Consider the following 19,490-nt stretch of genomic DNA (forward strand, 5'->3'; position numbering starts at 1 on the left):
CCACGTTATTAACCTCTAAAAAAGCCTTGGTGAACTTGGCGGCGTGTATGGAAGCATTGTCTTGTTGGAAAATTGGGGTATTATTACCCATTTTCACACGAAGTTCTTGTAGAAAAGGAAACAGACCTTGGCTCAACGTCTGAGTGTATTTGACAGCATTTTGCTTCCCTTTCAGGAATACCAGGCTGGTTTTACCGTACCAGTTAACCCCAGCCCATATCATGACGCTCCCTCCTCCATTCACCCGCTTTGACATGGTCTTGGGCTCAGCTCGCATGTCATGCCAGTAGTAACGGAACCCATCCGGACCGTCCAAATTGAATTTTTTTTCATCCGTGAAGACCACGCGACGCCAGAACTTCTTGTCGTCCCCATATTGCTCAGCAAAAGCTACTCTCTTCTTCTTGTGGTGAGGCTTGAGAGCTGGGGTAGGTTTCCGCTTCGCGTACGTGATGTTCCGACTGCTACGCAGCGTGCGAAGAACAGTAGTCTTGCTGGGAGTCGACGGCAGCTGGATTCGTAGCTGCGAAGCCGATAATCCGTGAACAATTGCCAACCTAAACACCCTCCTGACCTCCCGATCCGTCATTTTAGGCTTTCGTCCAGTCCTTTTAGTTGTTGAGGAAGCCTTTCCACGTTTGATATAGTTGCGAATTGCCTTCTCGTCACGGCAGATGAGCTTCGCAATCGCTCGGTTGCTCTTGCGCTCACGGATGAGCAGGTCAATCCTGCGGCACTCCTCCTCGGTTAACTGCTTGCCTCGTGGCATCTTGGGGAACCAAGAAAGCTTGTAAATAAGGTATCGAAAAGTGTTACCTACGGGCTTTCTGGATATTTCATTTATTTCAACTAAATCTGTATAGTTTTTGTTTATTACCAATATGACCGAATAAATTTCATGTGCGGCTATAATTATGCCCCTACCCAAAGTGACATTTTTGCCGATAGTGATAAAACGAAGTTAGCTTTTTCAGTTCTGTTTGCTGTATTCGTTTTCTGAGAGTGTTAGACGATTTCAAACCGCTGCTTTAGGCGCAGTTAACCAACGTACAAGACAAGAACACCGAAAATCGAGTGCGGCTATAATTCCGGTGCGCACTGTATGCAATGTGCTCTCTGCATGCGCTAAAACCTATCATAAGGAATGTAACCATCTGTACCCCACGAATCCAGCTGCCGGACGGTAATACCGTCCGATAGTAAAGCTAACGACTTTCGGTAACTGAGCCGATTCTGGACACTACCATAGCGAATGCGATTTTTTGGCAGCTCCGTGTGGACCCCACAACAATCCTTCCTAAAAGAATGATAGATTTCCTTTATTATTTCAACCAATCAGATGCGAGAAACGTCACGTCGTGTCATCGAGGAGGACACTGGAGGACACCATTGACGGACAGATAATTACGCACGCTCACAACGCGGCGTCAGGTTGTTGCACTTGCAAGAAGCTCTGTGCAGCCTGCTGGAACACGGCAAATGAACACAGCGCCGAGTGCTCGTGACTCGCGAAGGTCACTGCACCGCCTTCGAACAGAACCTTGAGGTAGAACTCGCCCGTGACGAGGTGCCGAAACACTTCGAAGATCAGCATGGCGCCGTAATGAGGAATCACGCGCGGAACCTGCAGCTGCAGCGCGTTCACTAGCGCCACGAGCGAGTTGTCATGGGCCGAGAAGAGCGACATTTTGTGCTCGGTAGCACCCTGCAGCAACAAAGACACCGTGAACAAAGCACTAAAAGAACGCATTCAAACCGGAAGACAACAGACCTGGGTGACGCTGGCCAGGTACGAGTAGATGCGCTGCACGCCGGCCTTGAAGCTGACGCGACAGAAATCCACCCTGCCATATAGGTGGTGCCACAACCAGGCGTCGTATTCGCAGATCTGAGTAAAGAGCTGCTCGTTCAGGCCGTCCGGGAATGCCAAACCGTGTGCTTGGTGGCAGACCAACACCTCGCGCACTTCAGACAGGCAAAGTTGCAAGAAACAGTCAGTGATTACCAATACACGAAGAGGGCCTTGAGTTGCCACACTCACGTCCTGTCCAGGCGACCAGCTTGCTCGACTTTGCTCCAATAATCGTGCTGATTCTCTGCGACGCCTTGGTAAACCCTGGCGGAGCGTGTTGTCTTAGCTCGTCCGCCAGGACCTTCCCCAGATCTTGGTACAACTCGTACGAGTGCTGCGGCGCCAGACTATTCGAGTCGTCGGCGTGGATCACAAAACCCCCGTCCTTCTTCATCTTCCTGTTCGTCTGCATATTCTGCAAAAACTTTCTACTATCCGGCAGTAAATTCTCACTAGCTGCCAGATTGTTATCTGCGTTGACGTTCATAAAGTACTCTGGAAAGAGTCCCGCCAGAAGACTCTGCGCCGAGCGGATGGTCCTCCGGATATTGGTGGACTGCACGTGGATCTGTCGAACCGGATCCACCATGCCCTCCATCAATGTTTTATACCTCTCTCTTAGTTGCTGGCCCTTGACTCGCATCATGTCGATCCCTTTGGCTGTCAACTGTCCACAAGGCCAACGTCCTCCTTGCTGAGGCGGCGGTGGCACCTCAAATTGCTTGCCGAAGCAGCTCTCTTCGCTACATTCGCCTTCGTGATAACTCACCACTCTCGTCCCGCTATTGAGTGCCCCAACGACGCTCAGCTCAGCCAAACGTGAGACCCAGAAATCCGTTTCCGGCTGCGTCATCTTCACTTTGGCGCTGATGTTGCGGCTGATCGGGGATCGATCTCCATGGCGGAACATCACCAGCACATGCTCCAGCTCCAGGTCCTTCTCATCAACGCATTCGTAGCTCCCTGCATGGCCTGTGGAGCTTGCGCAAAGACCCGGACGTGGGGCCATATTGGTGGCTTGGATAATGATGCGCAAGCTGAAAACCAGTTCAACATCGTCGGATCAGTGATTGGCCCATAAAATTTATTTTTCTTAACCAGTTTTTATAACTAATATCAGTTCTTTATGAGACAAAAAGAAATTATTTTATCAATATACACTTTCTGCGCCGTTGGATAAAATAAAGTATTGCAATTATGCAGAAATATTTATACTAAAATTACAGCGATAAACGGAGTAATATTTGAGATAATCTACTATAAAAAGTATTTGTAGTAGATTATCTAGTTATAGCGTATTATTACCCAATTTTAAATTTATGTTTTTGAGTTTGTGTCAATAATAAATATTGTCTTCACTATTGTACGTATTATTGCTTCAAAAGTTTTTTTTTTCGATCCCTGCATAGCATAGTGTCAGAGGAAGACGTTTGACTCAAAAAGTTCCTTAATCTTAGCCCCTTAGTCAAGGACATTACTTAACCCACTAAATTAGGTTGAAGATTTACTTAACTCCAAACAAATCATTGGTTGTTCAAAATTCAAACTGTTTATTAGCTTTTATTTGCGGCCAAGCCGCCTAGAGGTAAACGTATGTGTTTAACTATATAACATAGTTAAACCTAGTCCAATGCATGACGTATGGCTTCCAAACCCACGTACTGAGAGTCTATTAACTCTCCGGCTACTTCGTGCCCCTTGTATGTCTAACACTGCGTGACCCCGTTACAAGGACCGACGAAACAAAATAAAGCCCAAAATCCAGAGAACCAAAATCTCAGCTGAGACCACGAAACACGTCCCCCATCAAATATGACTGCGAGATTTAGCGCGGTCATAACAACCCCGGCAGCCATCCTGCACCAGCTCCATATCTGGTCTTGACGTCTTTTTGAGCTTACAATCGTTTCTCTTTTAAGTAAACCGTAGTGTCATACTTAATCTGTCCTGGCTTGGCAGAGACCCTCAGCATACACTGCAGCTAGGTCAAATGCAACATCATCCCTAAGGAAAAAATAGTTTAGGGGCCGCCGACAGGTCGATCATTTCACAGGCCCATAAGCTCGGAACGGCAAGCGCAAAATCAAAAGGCTTTGCAGGTCATATAGGATTGGCGGCTGCCAAATCAGGACCCTGATGAGTATCAGAAACAAAATTTAAAATCGTGAAATTTTCAGAATCAGACCAGATCTGATTCGCCAGAAATTACTATTCATTCGATAAATGTCAACGATTACTACTATTACACTAAAAAGAAGTGAGCTGTCTAAATTGATACATTTTTTCTCTCATACATTATTGCATTGACAACGATCGATATGCTGAGCTCAGCTTGTGTAGACGTCATGCGGCGAGTGCTTCGACGCAGTATGTCGAGCTCTGTAGCCCCGCGTACGTTGCCAGCAGTTTCACCTGACGTCAGACTAGTGCTGGAGAACAGTATAGCCCGTAGAGAGTCTTCGCGCGCTCTCGCGGCCTTCGACAAGTTGCAACAGGAGTCGTCACTCCAGGACCCTCAGCTGTTACAGCGTCTGGCGCTGCTTGTAGCCAAGCGTGGGCAGCCACACGAGGCTCCACGAGCCGCTCAGATCCTTCGGCTCCTTCTCTCCCAGCCAAGCTTTAAAGCGGACGACGCGACGCAACTGGCAGCCATCTACACGATCGACTCGTGTCTGCGCGTGAGGCGACTGGAGGACGCGCTGTTGTTGTTTCAGGCAGCTAAGGAGAAGGACATTCTGGTGGACCTTCCAGCAGTGAACGCGCTGCTGAAGACGTTGGTGGACGCTCACAGAGTGGACGAAGCTGTGACGATCCTCAAGAACATCACAGCGCAGCATGACGTGAACCCCACAGAGCAAACGTTCCAGCCTGTGCTGGTGGCTGTGATGCAGCAGAAACGATACGAGGATGTAGTGGCACTTATTGAGCATGGGAGAAGGCACGAAGTGGACTTTTCTCCCGAGGTAAGAGACAATTGGAGGACATTTAGGTGGACAACAGGAAACTCATCTGTGAACTGTGGGTAGACGTACGACCCGCTGGTGGATCTGTCGCTGGAGCAATACACGAACGAGGACGTAGAACGACTAGGCAAGTTCATGGAGTATATTAACAACGCTCTGGAAACAGACGGGGTAAGTTATACTGAAGCCTAGAGGGAGACGAAGAGAGTACTGACGAATGTGTGGACAGTATTGGAACTACGATGACGATGACGACGATGAAGACGCAAGTGACTTTGACGACGATGAATTCGACGACGACTTTGACGATGAGTTCGACTAGCTAATATGACGGAAGACTGTGCTTCTTTGCTGATAGATATTATAGCTTACATGGTCGTATTTTACAAGGCGTAGTGTTCTGCGCCTCCTGTTTTTTCTTTCCCTTCCAGCTCTTTGACCAGCTGCTGAGCCGTCGGACGAGTCGATGGATCCTGCACCAAACAAGCCGAGCCCACGCGCTGTATCCGTGGAGGACAATCTTTGGAGAACGTTGGACGCAACATACCGGATACGACATCTTGTAAAATCTGGACAGGCTTGACTTTACCCCCGCTCTCCGTCAACGCGTCGTGGTATGGGATTTTACCCGTGTCCAGCTCGGATAATACCACGCCGAACGAATAAATATCTGCCTGCTCCGTGTACCGCTTGCCTTCCAAGATCTCCGGTGCCGTCCAGTATGGCGTCCCCACCCCCGCCGTCATAGTGGCTTCAACGCTCTTACGACTCACTCCGAAGTCGATAAGTTTCGGTTCAAGCATGTGCGTAAGTAAAATATTGGTCGACTTTACGTCGCGATGGATACATGACGGGGTTCGACTGTGGAGATAATCCAGAGCTTGTGCGATACCGACAGCCATGTGGATTTTATCTCGAGCCCAGGATAACAAGTCAGCGTTCTGGTGCAGGTAACTCTGCAGACTTCCCATTGGAACGTACTCCATCACCATCACCAAGTTGTTGAGAGTATTCCAAGCCACACTGACGAACGTGACAATGTGTGGATGATCCAGACTAGCAGTTAGTTCGATCTCTTCAGCAAACGCTTGGACGCTTTCAGCCTTTTGCTGCTTAATTTGTAGCAATCTCTTGATCGCAATTTGCTGTCCGTTGTGTTTACAAAGCCACACTTCTCCCGATGATCCCTTGGATAATAGTCGTTGGTACATGATACTCTCGTAGGGCATCCGTTTATCCATCAGATGCTGACTATTAAGCAGAATCTTAAGCGTTCTGCATGACCCAGCACTCTCGTATCCTCCTCGAGTCGACAGAAATGACCCCTGCGTCGTCATGACTGTAGGTCGAAGAGTGTGATCGGGCGTGGTAGCAGCATACTTAGGCAATGGTACAGTGCTTTCACTCGTGTATTGCGGCGAGACTGCAGTAAGATCACACGTAGTGGACACAGTCTCGTCAATGTCGCTCTTCTGCTTCCGCTTCCAGTAATACCGGCCACATCCAACCGCTATGATTAAAACTACAGCTCCCAAGATGATCGGGATCAGTAGCATTGTATCAAAACCAGAATCTTCAGCAAATTCCTCCTCCAGCCACGTTGTCACCCAAGCGCTTCCAGTCGGCGTGTGCATCGCTTCCATCTCTTTATCCGTAAACTCGTCTCTCCTATGGCACGGCACTGTCAACGCTCCATAGCCATCGTCAGCAGGACACACGTTCCAAGCCGGATCGTCAGCCACTGAAGTGGTGTGGACAGCGTAGACACTGTAAGAAACCTCCGTCACTGGGTCTACCCACGAGTGATCTCGAAGTCGAATATACGGGACCATATTTGGGTCTCCACCAACAGACCACATTGAGCCCAAGTAGCTGGTAGCAGCCGAGTCTACGAACGTATCTGCCACACACCTGGATACGTTGACCATCTGAGCTCCTGAGCAGATTAAAGTGTAGTAAGCTAACTCGTCGTTTGGCTGCGTACAGTTCTTGAAAGTGCATCCTTCCCCACTGACTTCATCTTTCGGGACGGCGATATCTGCCATAGTGTAGTCATTCATCGTCCAGATTTGAACGGGGTCATTAGCCGGAGAGAGAGCGAAGCCTGTGTCCCAGAGAACTGCACGTTGAACGAGACCCGGTAAGTCGCTGAACTGGGTGTTGAGGTCGCTGAGGCGGTTGGCTACTGCAGTGGGGACTGCGTTAAGTGTGACTTTGGCGTCTGTGTCTCCTGCTTTGTGTCGAATGTAGAGCTGCCGGGCGATGTCGGAGTTGGTACCGTCGAAAACGAACGAGTTTGATGATAAAGAAGAGGATTCTAGACTCCGTAAGCTGATTGTGTGAGCGTGTACCATGCTCGCAAGTACGACTGCAAGAGCAGTCACCCGCTTCACCCGTTTCATTGTTATGGCAATTCTTGGAATGATGAGGAGCTGAGGCCACCTGGTAGCGATGGGATTTGCATCGAGTCGGAGCATGACGTCCGGACTTGACCAAAAAGGGTCACAACAAGGGCATCAGATGTTCGGGTGAATCTAAAACTCACCGCGATGAAAGAACAGTGGTTGTTCTTGAAACCTTGAAAAGACTCCTACCATATCCGGCTGTGGTGGCGAAATGTTTGAAGACTGTCTGCACCAAATGTACTGACGCCATTGCCCGATGCTTTTAGCGAAGCAATGAAAGTCATTACAACTCTCAAGGACCCAGGTTCAGAATCTGAACCTCAGATGTAACTTACATCCAAGCATTACTTTATAAGGCTGAACAACTGTAGGGTGTCTGCAGATGCTGAAACACACTCCGTTGGCGTGTTGGTGCCAATTCTGGGCGTAAGCAAGCGAACACAAAGGTTTACGGTGGAATAAACGTTGCTTTCGGTGCGGCGAACAGCACGAATTGCCTAAAATCCTACCATTGACGCTTGTAGTTGCCGCTCTTGGGCACTACAATGCCAGCCCCGAGAGATCTATAGCATGTGAACGAACTTCAACTTGATATTTATCGATTGGATAGTACATGTATTCCACGCTACAGCAACGAGCACGACTTGGAGTGACACAAATACCAAGAGCGTAAGTGCAAAAGTATCTCAAACGGAGTACATGATCTCCGTAGTGCTGCCTTCAAGCTCTCGGATCAGCTGCGACGCTGTCGGGCGCAACGAAGGATCAAACGACAAGCAGGCCATACCAACGCGATAAATTCGTGGAGGGCACTGTCGCGTAAAACTCGGTTGCAAACATCCATCCACGATGTCCTGAAGAATCTGGAACGGCTTGGCCTTACTACCACCTTGAGTACGAGCGTCGTGATACGGGGTTTTCCCCGTGTCCAGCTCCGACAAAACCACACCGAAGGAATAAATATCTGCCTGCTCCGTGTATCTCTTGCCTTCCAGGATCTCAGGAGCTGTCCAGTACGGCGTACCGATTCCTGCTGTCATGGTGAGCTCAACGCGTCCGCGACTCACACCAAAGTCAATTAGTTTGGGCTCCAATTGTTTCGTAAGTAAAATATTGTTGGATTTTAGATCGCGATGGATGATTGGAGTGAATCGGCCATGCAAGTACTGCAGAGCATCAGCAACTGCAACGGCCATCTGGATTTTATCTCTCGCCCACGTCAATAAATCCGCGTTCTTGTGTAGATAACTCTGCAGATTTCCTTTGGGGAAGTACTCCAATACCATGGCAAGATTATTAAGACTGTTCCACGCTACGCCGATGAATTCAACGATACTGGGGTGGACGAGACTGGCGCTGAGTTCGATTTCTTCAGCAAATGCTTGAACGGTCTCTGCCTTCTGATTTTCTTGGATCAAGTGCTTCACTGCGACTTTGCGTCCATTGTACTCGCACATCCAGACCTCCCCGTTAACTCCTTTTGATAGAGTTGTTTTGAATACGACACTCTCGTACGGAATCCGTCGACCTTGAAGATACCGACTATGGAGCAGGATCTCCAATGTTCTGTTCGATCCTGCGCTCTCGTAATCTATCGACGACTGGCTAAAGAGAGAAGATTGTTGAGTGGGCCGTCCAGAAGAAGCGGCCGGGGGCTTTGCAAGCTCGGGCGTCATATAAAAGGGAGACTCGACGTCGAAGCCGTCTGCTTCTAGCTCTGGTTTCCCCTCTCTTCTTTTCGATCTACGACGCCAACAATACCATCCAAGCCCAAACAAGCCAAGAACAATAACACTACCCACGATGATCAGAACCAGCACCATTGTATCTAAACCTTGATCGGACTTTTCACCAAACTCCTCGTCCAGCCAATTCGTCACCCATGACGATCCTGTTGGTGTCGTCAGCTGTGCATCCATCTCGACGGTGACGTTGTCTCTCCGGTAGCAAGGAACTGCTAGTGCTCCATATCCATCGTAGGGAGCACACTGATTCCACGTCGCTTCCAACTCGCTGGGGACTGTATGCACAGCATAGACACTGTACGACACATTCGAGACGGGATCGTTCCACTTGTGCTCTCTCAGACGAATGTGCGGAGCCATATCGGGGTGTCCACCTTTCGCCCACATCGCCCCAAAGTAGGTTCCAGCACCATTGTCTTCGAATATGTCCACGACGCAGCGTGAGACGCTGAACATCTGCTCGCCACTGCAAATTAGAGTATAGGACGCGGTTTCGTTGTTCGGCTGCGAACAGTTCCTGAACGTACAACCAGCATCACTGACTTCGTCCATTGGAACTGCAAGTTCGGCCATGGTGTAGTTGTTTATTGGACGGATCTGGACTGCCTCATTATTTGGTGAAATCGCAAAGCCAGAGTCCCAGAGCACTGCGCGCTGGACAAGCCCGGGCAAGTCGTCGAACTTGATGTTGAAGGATTTGAGTCTGCCCGTAATAGCCTCAGGAATTGAAGAAAGGGTGACATTATGTCCGACATCTCCTTTCTTGTGGCGGATGTAGAGCTGTCGAGCGATGTCGGAATTGGTGCCGTCAAATATGAACGACTCCAGATTTCGAGCCATGGACATTACTTGATCTCGTGTCTCGTGTTTTAAGTTGGAGATTGATGCTGAAGGAGTTCTGAGCTGAAGACGGCAAATCGTGGAATGAGCAACGCGTCACGAATGAAGGGCGTCTGTGCGTTTGTCTGACAGCAATATAGTGGCGAAACGGATCTCTCCTAAGAATGGAGCCTAAGAAATTCAAGCGCTCAGACGACCAGTGTTTGGATGGGCCACTTGGGTTCACGATGACCAGTTAACGATCACTTTTCTAGCCTTTCTCGAAACGCTCTAGTTAGTAACTAGATAACATCGCGGTTTTCACAACGGTACGCTTGCGTTGCTGAGGACCCTATAGTGTCTCTTTAGAGGATGGATTCCCTAATTAACCACCTTCTCGAGCTTCCACTACGAGCTGAGTTGGGATCGAATCGTCTATCGGATTGAACACTACTAGTTTCTAGCAGTTGATCATTTGGCGCAAATAGAGTCCTTGCCATTTCGTTTCCACGTACTAGATTAAAAGCAACTTCTAGTACCCGGAAACGATGTTTCAAGGACTCGATTTTGCCATTAAAATGGCTCAGAAATTTATTATGTTAAATTATCTGGGTACCAGAAGTCAGGAGAGCCGCTGCTAGCATTTACAGATCTCCTGGGGGAAATGACTCGATCGGTGTATTTGCATTTTTATTGCTGAATCGGTAGGCGGGCGATTCCCTCTACTCGTTGCTAATCATCATGTGTTTCTGGAAAATGGTGAACACTGATCCAGCCACAAATTACAATTCTGTACATGTATTCCGGGATACATAGGTCTTGGTAAGCTTAGGTAGTGCTCCCAACTACTTGTTGGCTCCGCATCGATCTAGACCCCTCCTCCATGTTGCTGTGTAAGACTGTGGAGTATTGCGCATGGTGCCCAAACCTCCGAACGAATCATGAAGAATATGTTGGTTAACTATGTTGTGCACCTGCGTAGTGCTGTGGTATCAACTCTTCATGTTGAGAGAGACCTACGGACGCGGAGTCCAAAGGCGCGTTGGCGGCGACCGTGCCATTCCGACTATCGTTTCTGGATATTGTCGGACTCTGTGCAGTTTGTTTACTGGCAAGATTGGGAGTTCATCCCGTATTTTATGATACCGTTTAGAGAACAATCGTTTGGACGATAAAGATGGGAAGCTCGCAACGTTGCAGTCTAATCTTCCAGTTTACTGCCATTTAACCCTTGTAAATAAAACCCATTACACGCGGAAATCTAGTTGACGTATAACCTCACTTGCAGTTGGACGACTCGATGGATCGAGTGAGAGGCATGCCATAGCAACTCGCAGAACTCTTGAAGGACAGTCCTCTGAGAAGTTTGGACGCAATTCACCGGCCATGACTTCCTGTAGGATTTGGAAATGCCGTGCCTTACTTCCACCTTCCGTCACCGCATCAGTATACGGAGTCTTGCACATATCCAACTCGGATAACACAACACCAAAAGAATAAATATCTGCTTGCTCCGTGTAGCGATCCCCTTCCAAAACCTCAGGTGCAGTCCAGAATGGTGTACCTATTCCAGCTGTCATTGTGAGGTCCAGAACGACACGACTCACACCAAAGTCGATCAGTTTCGGCTCCAATTCATTCGAGATCAAAACGTTATTTGACTTGACATCGCGATGGATCAAAGGAGGACTGTGGGCGTGTAGATATTCCAGCGCTTTTGCGATTCCAACAGTAATACGCATCTTTTCTTGACCCCACGATAAGAGGTTCTTGTTCTTGTGCAGGTAGTCTTGTAGACATCCTTTAGGGTAGAATTCGATCACCATGGTGAGATTACTGAGACTATTCCACACTACACCGATGAATTCAACGATATTCGGGTGAACAAGCCTCGCAGTCAGCTCAATTTCTTCAGCAAATGCTTGCACCTTCACGGCATTTAAGTCTTTGGTGTGTAGTCTCTTAGCTGCTACTTGTCGTCCATTGTACTCGCAGACCCAGATCTCCCCAGAAGCTCCTCTAGAAGCCAGTCTTCTGAAACTCAAATTCTCGAAAGAAATACGTTTTCCTTGTAGATATTCGCTCCCGAATAGAATTTGAAGGGTCTGGTTCACGTTTGGACTGCAGTAGTTCGGATTGGACAGCGAAGACCTGCGTGTGTCGCCTCTAGCAGTTGATAATTTCTGCTTAGATCTGCACTGCCAACAGAACCACAAGACGAATAGAATGCCTACTATAATCGGGACCAAAAGCATCGTGTCGAACTCGGATTTTTCTCTAGCAAACTCCGTCTCAAGCCAAGTGTTCACCCACGCACTTCCAGTTGGCTTCGTCATATTAGCCGCTACCTCCTCGTCCGAATACTCATCTCTTCTGTGGCAAGGTACAGTCAATGACGCGTAACTTTCATCATGTGGACACTCGTTCCAAGCTGGATCAAGCTCATGAGGCACCGTGTGCACCACGTAGACGGAGAAGGTGATGTTGCCACCAAACTCGGCAATGTCTTGTGTCCACGTGTGGTCTCTCAGTCGAATTAACGGGGTCATATCTGGGTCACCTCCGACTGACCACATCATCCCTAGATAAGTTCCAGCTCCAGGATCTTCGAAGACGTCAGCCACACAGCGAGAAACGTTGAGCATTTGCCAGCCCGTGCAGTACTGACTATAGTGAGCTGTCACTCCATTAGGCTGAGAACAATTGAGATACGTGCAGTCCACATTGGTGACTTGGTACTTTGGCACTGCTAGATCGGCCATCGAGTGATTGTGCATGGTCCAGATCTGAACGGGATCATTACCGGGTGAAATGGAAAAGCCTGTGTCCCAGAGCACAGCACGTTGGACGAGGCCAGGGAGATCGTGGAAGTCAATATTGAGCGGATTCAGTCGGTCTAGTACAGCGGCAGGGATCGACGTGAGGTTGACTCGATCATCGGAATCACCTGCTTGATGACGTGTGAAAAGCTGCCGCGCAATGTCGGAATTGGTGCCATCGAAAACAAACGAAGAACTCGAGGAAGAAGAAGAGGTTAAACCTCGCAGTTGACCAGTTCGCTGGAGATTCCAACGCATTGAATGATCGACTTGAGACTTGTACGGAAAATTGCGAAATGGATGCACTGACTGACTGGCAGGCAGGAAGACCAGGATAAAGATCCATCGCACAACCCAAATAGGTACCTACGTACCCAACGAACCAACATGCATTTGAATGTGCTAAAGTTGTCCTAGATTGTCGATTATAGCTGTTCTACTCCGCTATCAGTGCAATTGTCCAGACCTTCGAGCTGTCGAACGAGTTGTTGTGCCGTCAGACGCCTCGATGGTTCGAGTGATAAACAGGCTGAAGTGATTCTGCGAATTCTAGCAGGACATTCTTGGGAGAAACTCGGCCGCATCGTGCCGGACATGACCTCTTTTAAGATCTGGAACGGCTTCAGTTTAGTTCCGTCTTCCGACACGGCGTCGTGGTAGGGAACCTCACAAGTGTCGAGCTCGGACAAGACGACGCCGAGCGAGTAGATATCCGCCTTCTCGGTGTAGTGGTTGCCCTCCAAAATCTCAGGCGCTGTCCAAAATGGCGTGCCTACACCCGCAGTCATTGAGAGCTCGACACGACCACGACTTACACCGAAGTCGATGATCTTCGGCTCGACTGAATCCGTAAGTAGAACGTTGCTGGACTTGAGATCTCGGTGGATCAGAGGTGGCGTACGAGCGTGGAGATATTCCAACGCACGAGCGATTCCAATGGCAATGTAGATTTTATCTCTTGCCCACGATAGACGATCTTTGTTCTTCTCAAGATAATCCTTTAGACTTGTGGGTAAATATTCCAGCAACATCACCAAATTGTCGAGACTATTCCAAGCCACACCAATAAACTGGACGATGTTCGGGTGGACAAGACTGGCAGTTAACTCAATTTCTTTGGCAAATTCCTGCACGCTTTCCGCCTTCTGTTTCTTTCTTTGAAGTAGGCGTTTAACCGCCGCTTTCTGTCCATTGTACTCACACACCCAGACTTCTCCCGATGCTCCCTTTGAAATAGCAGTCTCAAACACAACAGATTCATACGGAATCCGTTTTCCCTCGAGGTGTTCACTATCCAGCAGAATCTGGAGTGTCTTGTTCGATCCAGCCCTCTCGTAGTGGAGACTCTCGGAACCAGGCAGTGACGTTGAACTGGAGATTGAAAGGGATCTGTGGCTATCACTATTAGCGCCTTTAGCTCCAGATATTTGCTTCACCATTGAAGCCTTCGATTTTCGACGACAACCGAGCCATCCCAGAACAACTCCAGCTACGATAATAATCACACTTAACAAGACCGGGATCCACATCTGCGACTGAGTTTTCTCCATTGCAAACTCGTTCTTTAGCCACGTAGTCACCAGCTCCGAACCTGTTGGGACTGTCGTGTTTGCGGCCATGTACTCGTCCGTGAACTCGATTTTTCTGTGGCAAGGCACTGTCAGTGATCCAAATCCGTTGTTTGGTGGACACTGGTTCCAGGCCGGATCAAGCTCATGTGACACTGTGTGTACCACGTAGACAGAGAAGGTGACGTTACCACCAAATTCTGCAATGTCTTGTGTCCACGTGTGGTCTCTCAGTCGAATTGACGGGGTCATGTTCGGGTCACCACCAGTAGACCACATCATCCCTAGATACGTATCAGCTCCCGGGTCTTCGAAGTCATCGGCCACACAGCGAGACACATTCAGCATCTGCCACCCGGTACAGTACTGCGCGTAGTGCGCTATCTCCTCACTCGGTTGCGAACAATTGAGATACGTGCAGTCCACAAAGGAGACGTCAGATTTAGGCACTGCTAGATCTGCCATAGTGTAATTCTGCATGGTCCAGATCTGAATGGGATTATTACCGGGTGAAATGGCAAAGCCGGTATCCCAGAGCACAGCACGTTGGACGAGACCAGGAAGACCATCGAAGTTAATATTGAGCGGAATCAGTCGATCTAGTATAGCGGTAGGAATCGACGTGAGGTTGACTTGTTCGGCCGTATCACCAGCTTGATGGCGGATGAGAAGCTGCCGCGCAATGTCGGAATTGGTGCCGTCGAAAACGAACGACGAGCTGGAGGATGACGAGGAAACGGACGTTAAACTCCGCAGAGAGATCGTGTCGTGCTCGGCCATGTCCACTGTGTGGTCTCAGCCAGATCTTCGACTAATGATCAGCGACTCTTGACGCCCATATCAGCGCTACGTAGCAACCCACCTCGTTCCATTGTCATCCAGATTTAGTTTCTTTTCAGCTTTAAAATTCACCCTTTATTCACAATAAATCTTCACGTTGACTAAAATGTTTCACTATGTCTTCCTTCAAGCCACTGGATCAGCTCCTGTGCTGTCGGTCGATCCGAAGGTTCGAACGACAAACATGCTGCGCCGATCCTCTGTATTCTTGGGGGACAATCCGCTGAGAAACTCGGTCGCAATGTACCAGTCATGACTTCCTGTAAGATCTGGAACGGCATTAATCTGGTTCCGTCGTCTTCCACTGCGTCAAAATAGGGAATCCGTCCCGTGTCAAGCTCCGACAATACAACACCGAACGAGTAGATATCTGCCTTCTCAGTGTATCGATCTCCCTCCAGAATCTCTGGTGCCGTCCAGTATGGAGTACCGACACCTGCTGTCATGGTGAGATCCATCATACCTCGACTCACTCCAAAGTCGATGAGTTTAGGATCCAGACTTTCAGTCAATAGAATGTTGTTCGACTTGAGATCCCGATGGATAATTGCGGGGGTACGAGAGTGCAGATATTCCAGCGCTTCAGCCACTGCAATGGCCATAAAAATCCGATCTCTCGCCCACGATAAGATGTCGGAATTTGTGTGTAAATAGTCCCTCAGATTCCCTCTTGGAACATATTCCAACACCAGTGACAAGTTGCTGAGACTATTCCAAGCCACCCCAATGAACTTGACAATGTGCGGATGAATTAAACTGGCCGTCAACTCGATCTCTTCAGCGAAAACCTGCACGTCTTCTGCCTTCTGGTCTCTAGTATGCAGTAACTTCTTCACTGCCACTTCTTGGCCTCCGTAGCGGCAGATCCAGACTTCTCCTGACGCTCCTTTGGATAACTCCGTCTGGAAAACCAGACTGTCGTACGGGATTCGATTTCCGTGAAGATGTTGACTATGCAGCAATATCTTTAACGTTTGGTTGGAACCAGCACTTTCGTAGTCGTCAGGATGACTAGAAATGGACGGCCCGTAGCTCGTAGTCGTCACCGTCCGTCGAAGAGCTTGTTCGTGAGTAACAACATCCAAGTAATTTGGAGAAACCACGTCAAAATCGCAAGAAGAAGCCTGTTCTCTCTTGAGCATCGAGCTCCGTTTCCAGCAGAACCAGCCAATCCCCATGGTAGCAATCACCACTAGAATAACCGGAATCAATAGAAGTTCTTCGAATCCTGAGTCTTCCACTGCGAACTCGTCTTTTAGCCACGTCGTCACCCACGCACTCCCTGTAGGTCTCGTCAATGCAGCCATCTCAGCGTCGGTGAACTCGCTTCTCTTGTGGCACGGGACGATTAGTGAAGAGTAGCCATCGTTAGCAGGGCACTGGTTCCAAGTCGGATCGTCAACACTAGAAACCGTATGAACAGCATAGACACTATAGGAAACACCGGTGGTAGGCTCCGTCCACGTATGATCTCTCAGTCGAATGTGTGGGGTCATAGTGGAGTCCCCACCTGTAGACCACATTACTCCTAAGAAATCTGATGCACCAGAGTCTTCAAACGTGTCGACTACACATCGAGAAACGTTGAGGATCTGAGTTCCGGAACAGTATTGGCTTGAATACGCTGGGATGTCGTTTGGTTGAGGACACTCTAACATTGTGCAGTTCACTTTGGTGATATCGTCTTGAGGAACAGCGATGTCTGCCATGGTATAATCTCCTATCGTCCAAATTTGCACGGCGTCGCCTGTAGGAGAGAAACCGAAGCCTGTATCCCAGAGAACAGCGCGTTGAACCAGTCCTGGTAAGTCAGTAAAAGTTATCTTTAACGGGTCGAGTCTGTCCGTCACTGCAGTCGGAATTGAGTTGATGGAGACTGCGGCGCTTGTGTCACCAGCTTGGTGACGGATGTAGAGCTGCTGCGCAATGTCTGAGTTGGTACCATCGAAGACGAACGAAGAGTCTGAAGGTAAAGATAAAGGGTCCTCCTCTTCCAGGCTTCGGAAGGTGATCGTATAGTCTTGGGCCGTGGTTAAAGTGGCTGCAATAATTGGAAGGAGGCCAGGCAGTCGCATCACTGCGAGTCAGTCTATGAATGAGCAACATGCGGCCAAGAGGATAGAGTCGCAATGGAGGCCAGGATGGCGACACTAGGGGAGCTGGTGCAGATGGATTTCCATCATCTGGAGCAATTATATGGCATCAATTTGAAAACACGCCACGACACTAGCAAATGGTCCACACCTTATACCAACGCTCTCTAGACATGCTTATAAACCAAAGCAAAGGACACTAAAGCCTCCTTTACTCGAAGTGCGGTGAGATCGATCTGTTACAGTGGTTATTCAAAACAACGTTACCTAATAGTAGTCGGAAAATAATGCAAAAAAATAATACATGTACTGCCCCAAGCGTCCGGAATAAGCAAAAACTCGGGATGTGTTTTTGTCTTTGAAGACCTCAATATATATATATCGGCTAAACTTCTTTCAGTCGTGGTTTGATTTGGTGCAAATGAGTCCATTTCGCCTTCGACACCAAATTCACCAGAACAACTGGAACATGGAATCCTCACACAGGAGATGGAAGAAGTGAAAACCTCCTTCTTCTCAAGTCACGCCTGCCACTTACACTTCTCGTCGGAAGTAACCCCAGTATTTCGAGTCGTCAAGAATACCGGCTTCGCATCGGTCTCGCATCGACATCAAAGCGAAGTCTGTACAGTATCAAGTGTAGTAAATATTCCCTGCGATACTGCATCGTAGCAGCCATTATAGAGTGTAAATTCTGTGACGAACATCCATCCACAGCACTTGCGTTAGCTCAGCTGCAGTCGGTCGAAGCCCTGGGTCATGTTGCAAGCACTGCATTCCGACCGACCTGATCCACCTCGGACACTTATCAGTGAAAGATGGACTCAATCTTCCATCTAGAACCCAGTGTAGTATCTGCAATGGCTTGGGTTTCTTCCCCTCTGCCGTGACGACATCAGAGAACGGCGTCTTGCACGTGTCCAGCTCGGATAAAACCACTCCAAACGAGTAAATGTCCGCTAGTTCGGTGTATCGTTTGCCCTCCAGAATCTCCGGTGCGATCCAGTACGGCGTTCCCACCCCAGCCGTCATGAAGCCTTCTCTACGAGTTCGACTCAGGCCAAAGTCGCTGATCTTTGCCTCTAAAGTGTCAGTTAGTAAAATGTTCTTGGGCTTGAGATCTCGGTGAATAATTGGCGAGTCTCGCCCGTGAATATACCGCAGAGCTTGAGCAATCCCGACGGCCATGCGGATCTTGTCTCGTGACCAGGACAAGAGCCGTCCGCTCTCAACCAAGAACCTCCTCAAGTCGCCCATCGGACAGTACTCCATCACCATTGACAGGTTCTCTGGACTGCTCCATGCCACTCCTATGAATGATACAACATGCAGGTGGTTCAAACTTGCACTCAGTATGATTTCCTCGACAAAATTTTTAACATCCTTCGCAGTACGCTCGTTTGTTCGAAGTAACTGCTTGACAGCGACGCGCCGGCCTTTGTACTGGGCGAGCCACACTTCACCGGACGCTCCAGTCGATAACGTCGCCTTGATGTGGAGATTCCGGGTTGGGATACGTTTCCCAGCCAGATCCAGACTTTCGAGTAATGTTGGTAAACACGTGTCCACCTCGTTGCTTCTTGGCGGTACGCGAAATGTTTGGTCAAGGCCGAAGGGCTTTGCGTTGGTGTCTAAGGACAAGGTGTGCCAACCCTCACTAGAAGGTGCTGATTTTGGTTGCTCGTTGGACTCGTACGGTTCCGAACAGGGCAGATCGAGCACAGGAGACTGCACCATTAGCTCTCGACTGCGGCGTTGCTTCCGATATCGACGATAACAAAGTCCAATCCAGATAATTGTCATGATGGCCAGGAAGCCGACAGTCAAAGGAAGCACCAGCCAGAGGTTGAATTGGGGTCGTCCGGGCTCCTTCACCCCGAGTGGTTGATCCGAAGCTCCGGAAGCTTCCGAGCTGAGCAATTGTCGACGGAAGACACTCGCATTGACACCATCGAGTAGAGCAAGCAGCGAGGCGAGAGCTCGAGTTCGCATGGGAGATCTTTTTCACGACTGACGGGGTCTCTTTCGCGATCCCCAGTAGCGAGCTTCATGGGAATTCGCGCGGATCTGAACACGACGTGACCAACGTCTGACAGCGATGCCATCGGCCCGTGCCTGAGTGAGCAAAAGTCAAGTGCATCTTCCGACTTGATCTGAGCGAGGTCAAACGCGGTCTCTAGACCACTAGATCACGAAGTCACGGATCGAACACCAAGTACCACGTCGTATCTTGGTGGAAGTTTGGCCATCATCGCCGTAGCATTCCGAAAACCAGAACCTATCGTTCGTGTACTGCCGCCGGCACTGTCTCGGCCTCGAACTGCGGATAATAGACCCGGTTGAAGACTACGTCACCATAGTAATTGACAAACCGGTGGACAATCGA

At 49.1% G+C, this 19,490-nt stretch overlaps 8 protein-coding genes across 11 annotated transcripts; 1 reads left to right on the forward strand and 7 right to left on the reverse strand.

The window, feature by feature from the left end:
• Positions 1 to 1,270: 1,270 nt before the first annotated feature.
• On the reverse strand, positions 1,271 to 2,912 carry PPTG_16182. 2 transcript variants are annotated; one of them, XM_008913797.1, is made up of 3 exons: positions 2,042 to 2,912; positions 1,772 to 1,965; positions 1,271 to 1,705 (listed from the first exon to the last, which is right to left on the reverse strand). In XM_008913797.1, the coding sequence occupies exons 1-3, from the start codon at positions 2,859 to 2,861 to the stop codon at positions 1,415 to 1,417; spliced, it is 1,305 nt and encodes a 434-aa protein (XP_008912045.1). In that variant the 5' UTR covers positions 2,862 to 2,912; the 3' UTR covers positions 1,271 to 1,414. The 2 variants fall into 2 exon arrangements, with proteins under 2 accessions (XP_008912045.1, XP_008912046.1); XM_008913798.1 differs by having other exon boundaries at positions 1,271 to 1,965.
• A 1,227-nt stretch (positions 2,913 to 4,139) lies between these two features.
• Positions 4,140 to 5,975, forward strand: PPTG_16183 (hypothetical protein). Of its 3 annotated transcripts, XM_008913799.1 has the most exons (3): positions 4,140 to 4,815; positions 4,879 to 4,986; positions 5,045 to 5,975. In XM_008913799.1, exons 1-3 carry the CDS (start codon positions 4,171 to 4,173, stop codon positions 5,135 to 5,137), a joined length of 846 nt encoding a protein of 281 aa, XP_008912047.1. In that variant the 5' UTR covers positions 4,140 to 4,170; the 3' UTR covers positions 5,138 to 5,975. The 3 variants fall into 3 exon arrangements, with proteins under 3 accessions (XP_008912047.1, XP_008912049.1, XP_008912048.1); XM_008913801.1 differs by having other exon boundaries at positions 4,140 to 4,986; XM_008913800.1 differs by having other exon boundaries at positions 4,879 to 5,975.
• On the reverse strand, positions 5,199 to 7,169 carry PPTG_16184 (TKL/DRK protein kinase; the record flags this gene model as incomplete). Its single annotated transcript, XM_008913802.1, has 1 exon — positions 5,199 to 7,169. The coding sequence occupies one exon, from the start codon at positions 7,167 to 7,169 to the stop codon at positions 5,199 to 5,201; it is 1,971 nt and encodes a 656-aa protein (XP_008912050.1).
• Positions 7,170 to 7,906: 737 nt separating this feature from the next.
• PPTG_16185 (TKL/DRK protein kinase) lies at positions 7,907 to 9,805 on the reverse strand (the record flags this gene model as incomplete). Its single annotated transcript, XM_008913803.1, has 1 exon — positions 7,907 to 9,805. The coding sequence occupies one exon, from the start codon at positions 9,803 to 9,805 to the stop codon at positions 7,907 to 7,909; it is 1,899 nt and encodes a 632-aa protein (XP_008912051.1).
• A 1,226-nt stretch (positions 9,806 to 11,031) lies between these two features.
• Positions 11,032 to 12,992, reverse strand: PPTG_16186 (TKL/DRK protein kinase; the record flags this gene model as incomplete). The annotated part of the gene is made up of 2 exons (XM_008913804.1): positions 11,032 to 12,843; positions 12,978 to 12,992. 2 exons carry the CDS (start codon positions 12,990 to 12,992, stop codon positions 11,032 to 11,034), a joined length of 1,827 nt encoding a protein of 608 aa, XP_008912052.1.
• A 36-nt stretch (positions 12,993 to 13,028) lies between these two features.
• Positions 13,029 to 14,951, reverse strand: PPTG_16187 (TKL/DRK protein kinase; the record flags this gene model as incomplete). The annotated part of the gene is made up of 1 exon (XM_008913805.1): positions 13,029 to 14,951. The coding sequence occupies one exon, from the start codon at positions 14,949 to 14,951 to the stop codon at positions 13,029 to 13,031; it is 1,923 nt and encodes a 640-aa protein (XP_008912053.1).
• A 114-nt stretch (positions 14,952 to 15,065) lies between these two features.
• PPTG_16188 (TKL/DRK protein kinase) lies at positions 15,066 to 17,097 on the reverse strand. Its single transcript, XM_008913806.1, has one exon. The coding sequence runs from the start codon at positions 17,084 to 17,086 to the stop codon at positions 15,113 to 15,115; it is 1,974 nt and encodes a 657-aa protein (XP_008912054.1). The 5' UTR covers positions 17,087 to 17,097; the 3' UTR covers positions 15,066 to 15,112.
• A 327-nt stretch (positions 17,098 to 17,424) lies between these two features.
• On the reverse strand, positions 17,425 to 19,096 carry PPTG_16189 (TKL protein kinase; the record flags this gene model as incomplete). Its single annotated transcript, XM_008913807.1, has 1 exon — positions 17,425 to 19,096. The coding sequence occupies one exon, from the start codon at positions 19,094 to 19,096 to the stop codon at positions 17,783 to 17,785; it is 1,314 nt and encodes a 437-aa protein (XP_008912055.1). The 3' UTR covers positions 17,425 to 17,782.
• Between the last annotated feature and the right edge of the window lie 394 nt (positions 19,097 to 19,490).

This window comes from Phytophthora parasitica, assembly GCF_000247585.1.
Source record: "Phytophthora parasitica INRA-310 unplaced genomic scaffold supercont2.56, whole genome shotgun sequence".
Taxonomy (NCBI): Eukaryota; Oomycota; class Peronosporomycetes; order Peronosporales; family Peronosporaceae; genus Phytophthora; species Phytophthora nicotianae.

What these genes read in the sequence shown, in the direction of transcription:
- PPTG_16182 (XM_008913797.1), bottom strand. Translation starts at nt 2,861, where the DNA reads ATGGCCCCACGTCCGGGTCTTTGCGCAAGCTCCACAGGCCATGCAGGG. An exon ending in GCTGGTCGCCTGGACAGGAC is followed by an intron (nt 1,966 to 2,041) that starts GTGAGTGTGGCA and finishes GCCTGTCTGAAG; the next exon opens with TGCGCGAGGTGTTGGTCTGC. An exon ending in ACCTGGCCAGCGTCACCCAG is followed by an intron (nt 1,706 to 1,771) that starts GTCTGTTGTCTT and finishes TTGTTGCTGCAG; the next exon opens with GGTGCTACCGAGCACAAAAT.
- PPTG_16183 (XM_008913799.1), top strand. Translation starts at nt 4,171, where the DNA reads ATGCTGAGCTCAGCTTGTGTAGACGTCATGCGGCGAGTGCTTCGACGC. An exon ending in AAGTGGACTTTTCTCCCGAG is followed by an intron (nt 4,816 to 4,878) that starts GTAAGAGACAAT and finishes AACTGTGGGTAG; the next exon opens with ACGTACGACCCGCTGGTGGA. An exon ending in ACGCTCTGGAAACAGACGGG is followed by an intron (nt 4,987 to 5,044) that starts GTAAGTTATACT and finishes ATGTGTGGACAG; the next exon opens with TATTGGAACTACGATGACGA.
- PPTG_16188 (XM_008913806.1), bottom strand. Translation starts at nt 17,086, where the DNA reads ATGCGACTGCCTGGCCTCCTTCCAATTATTGCAGCCACTTTAACCACG.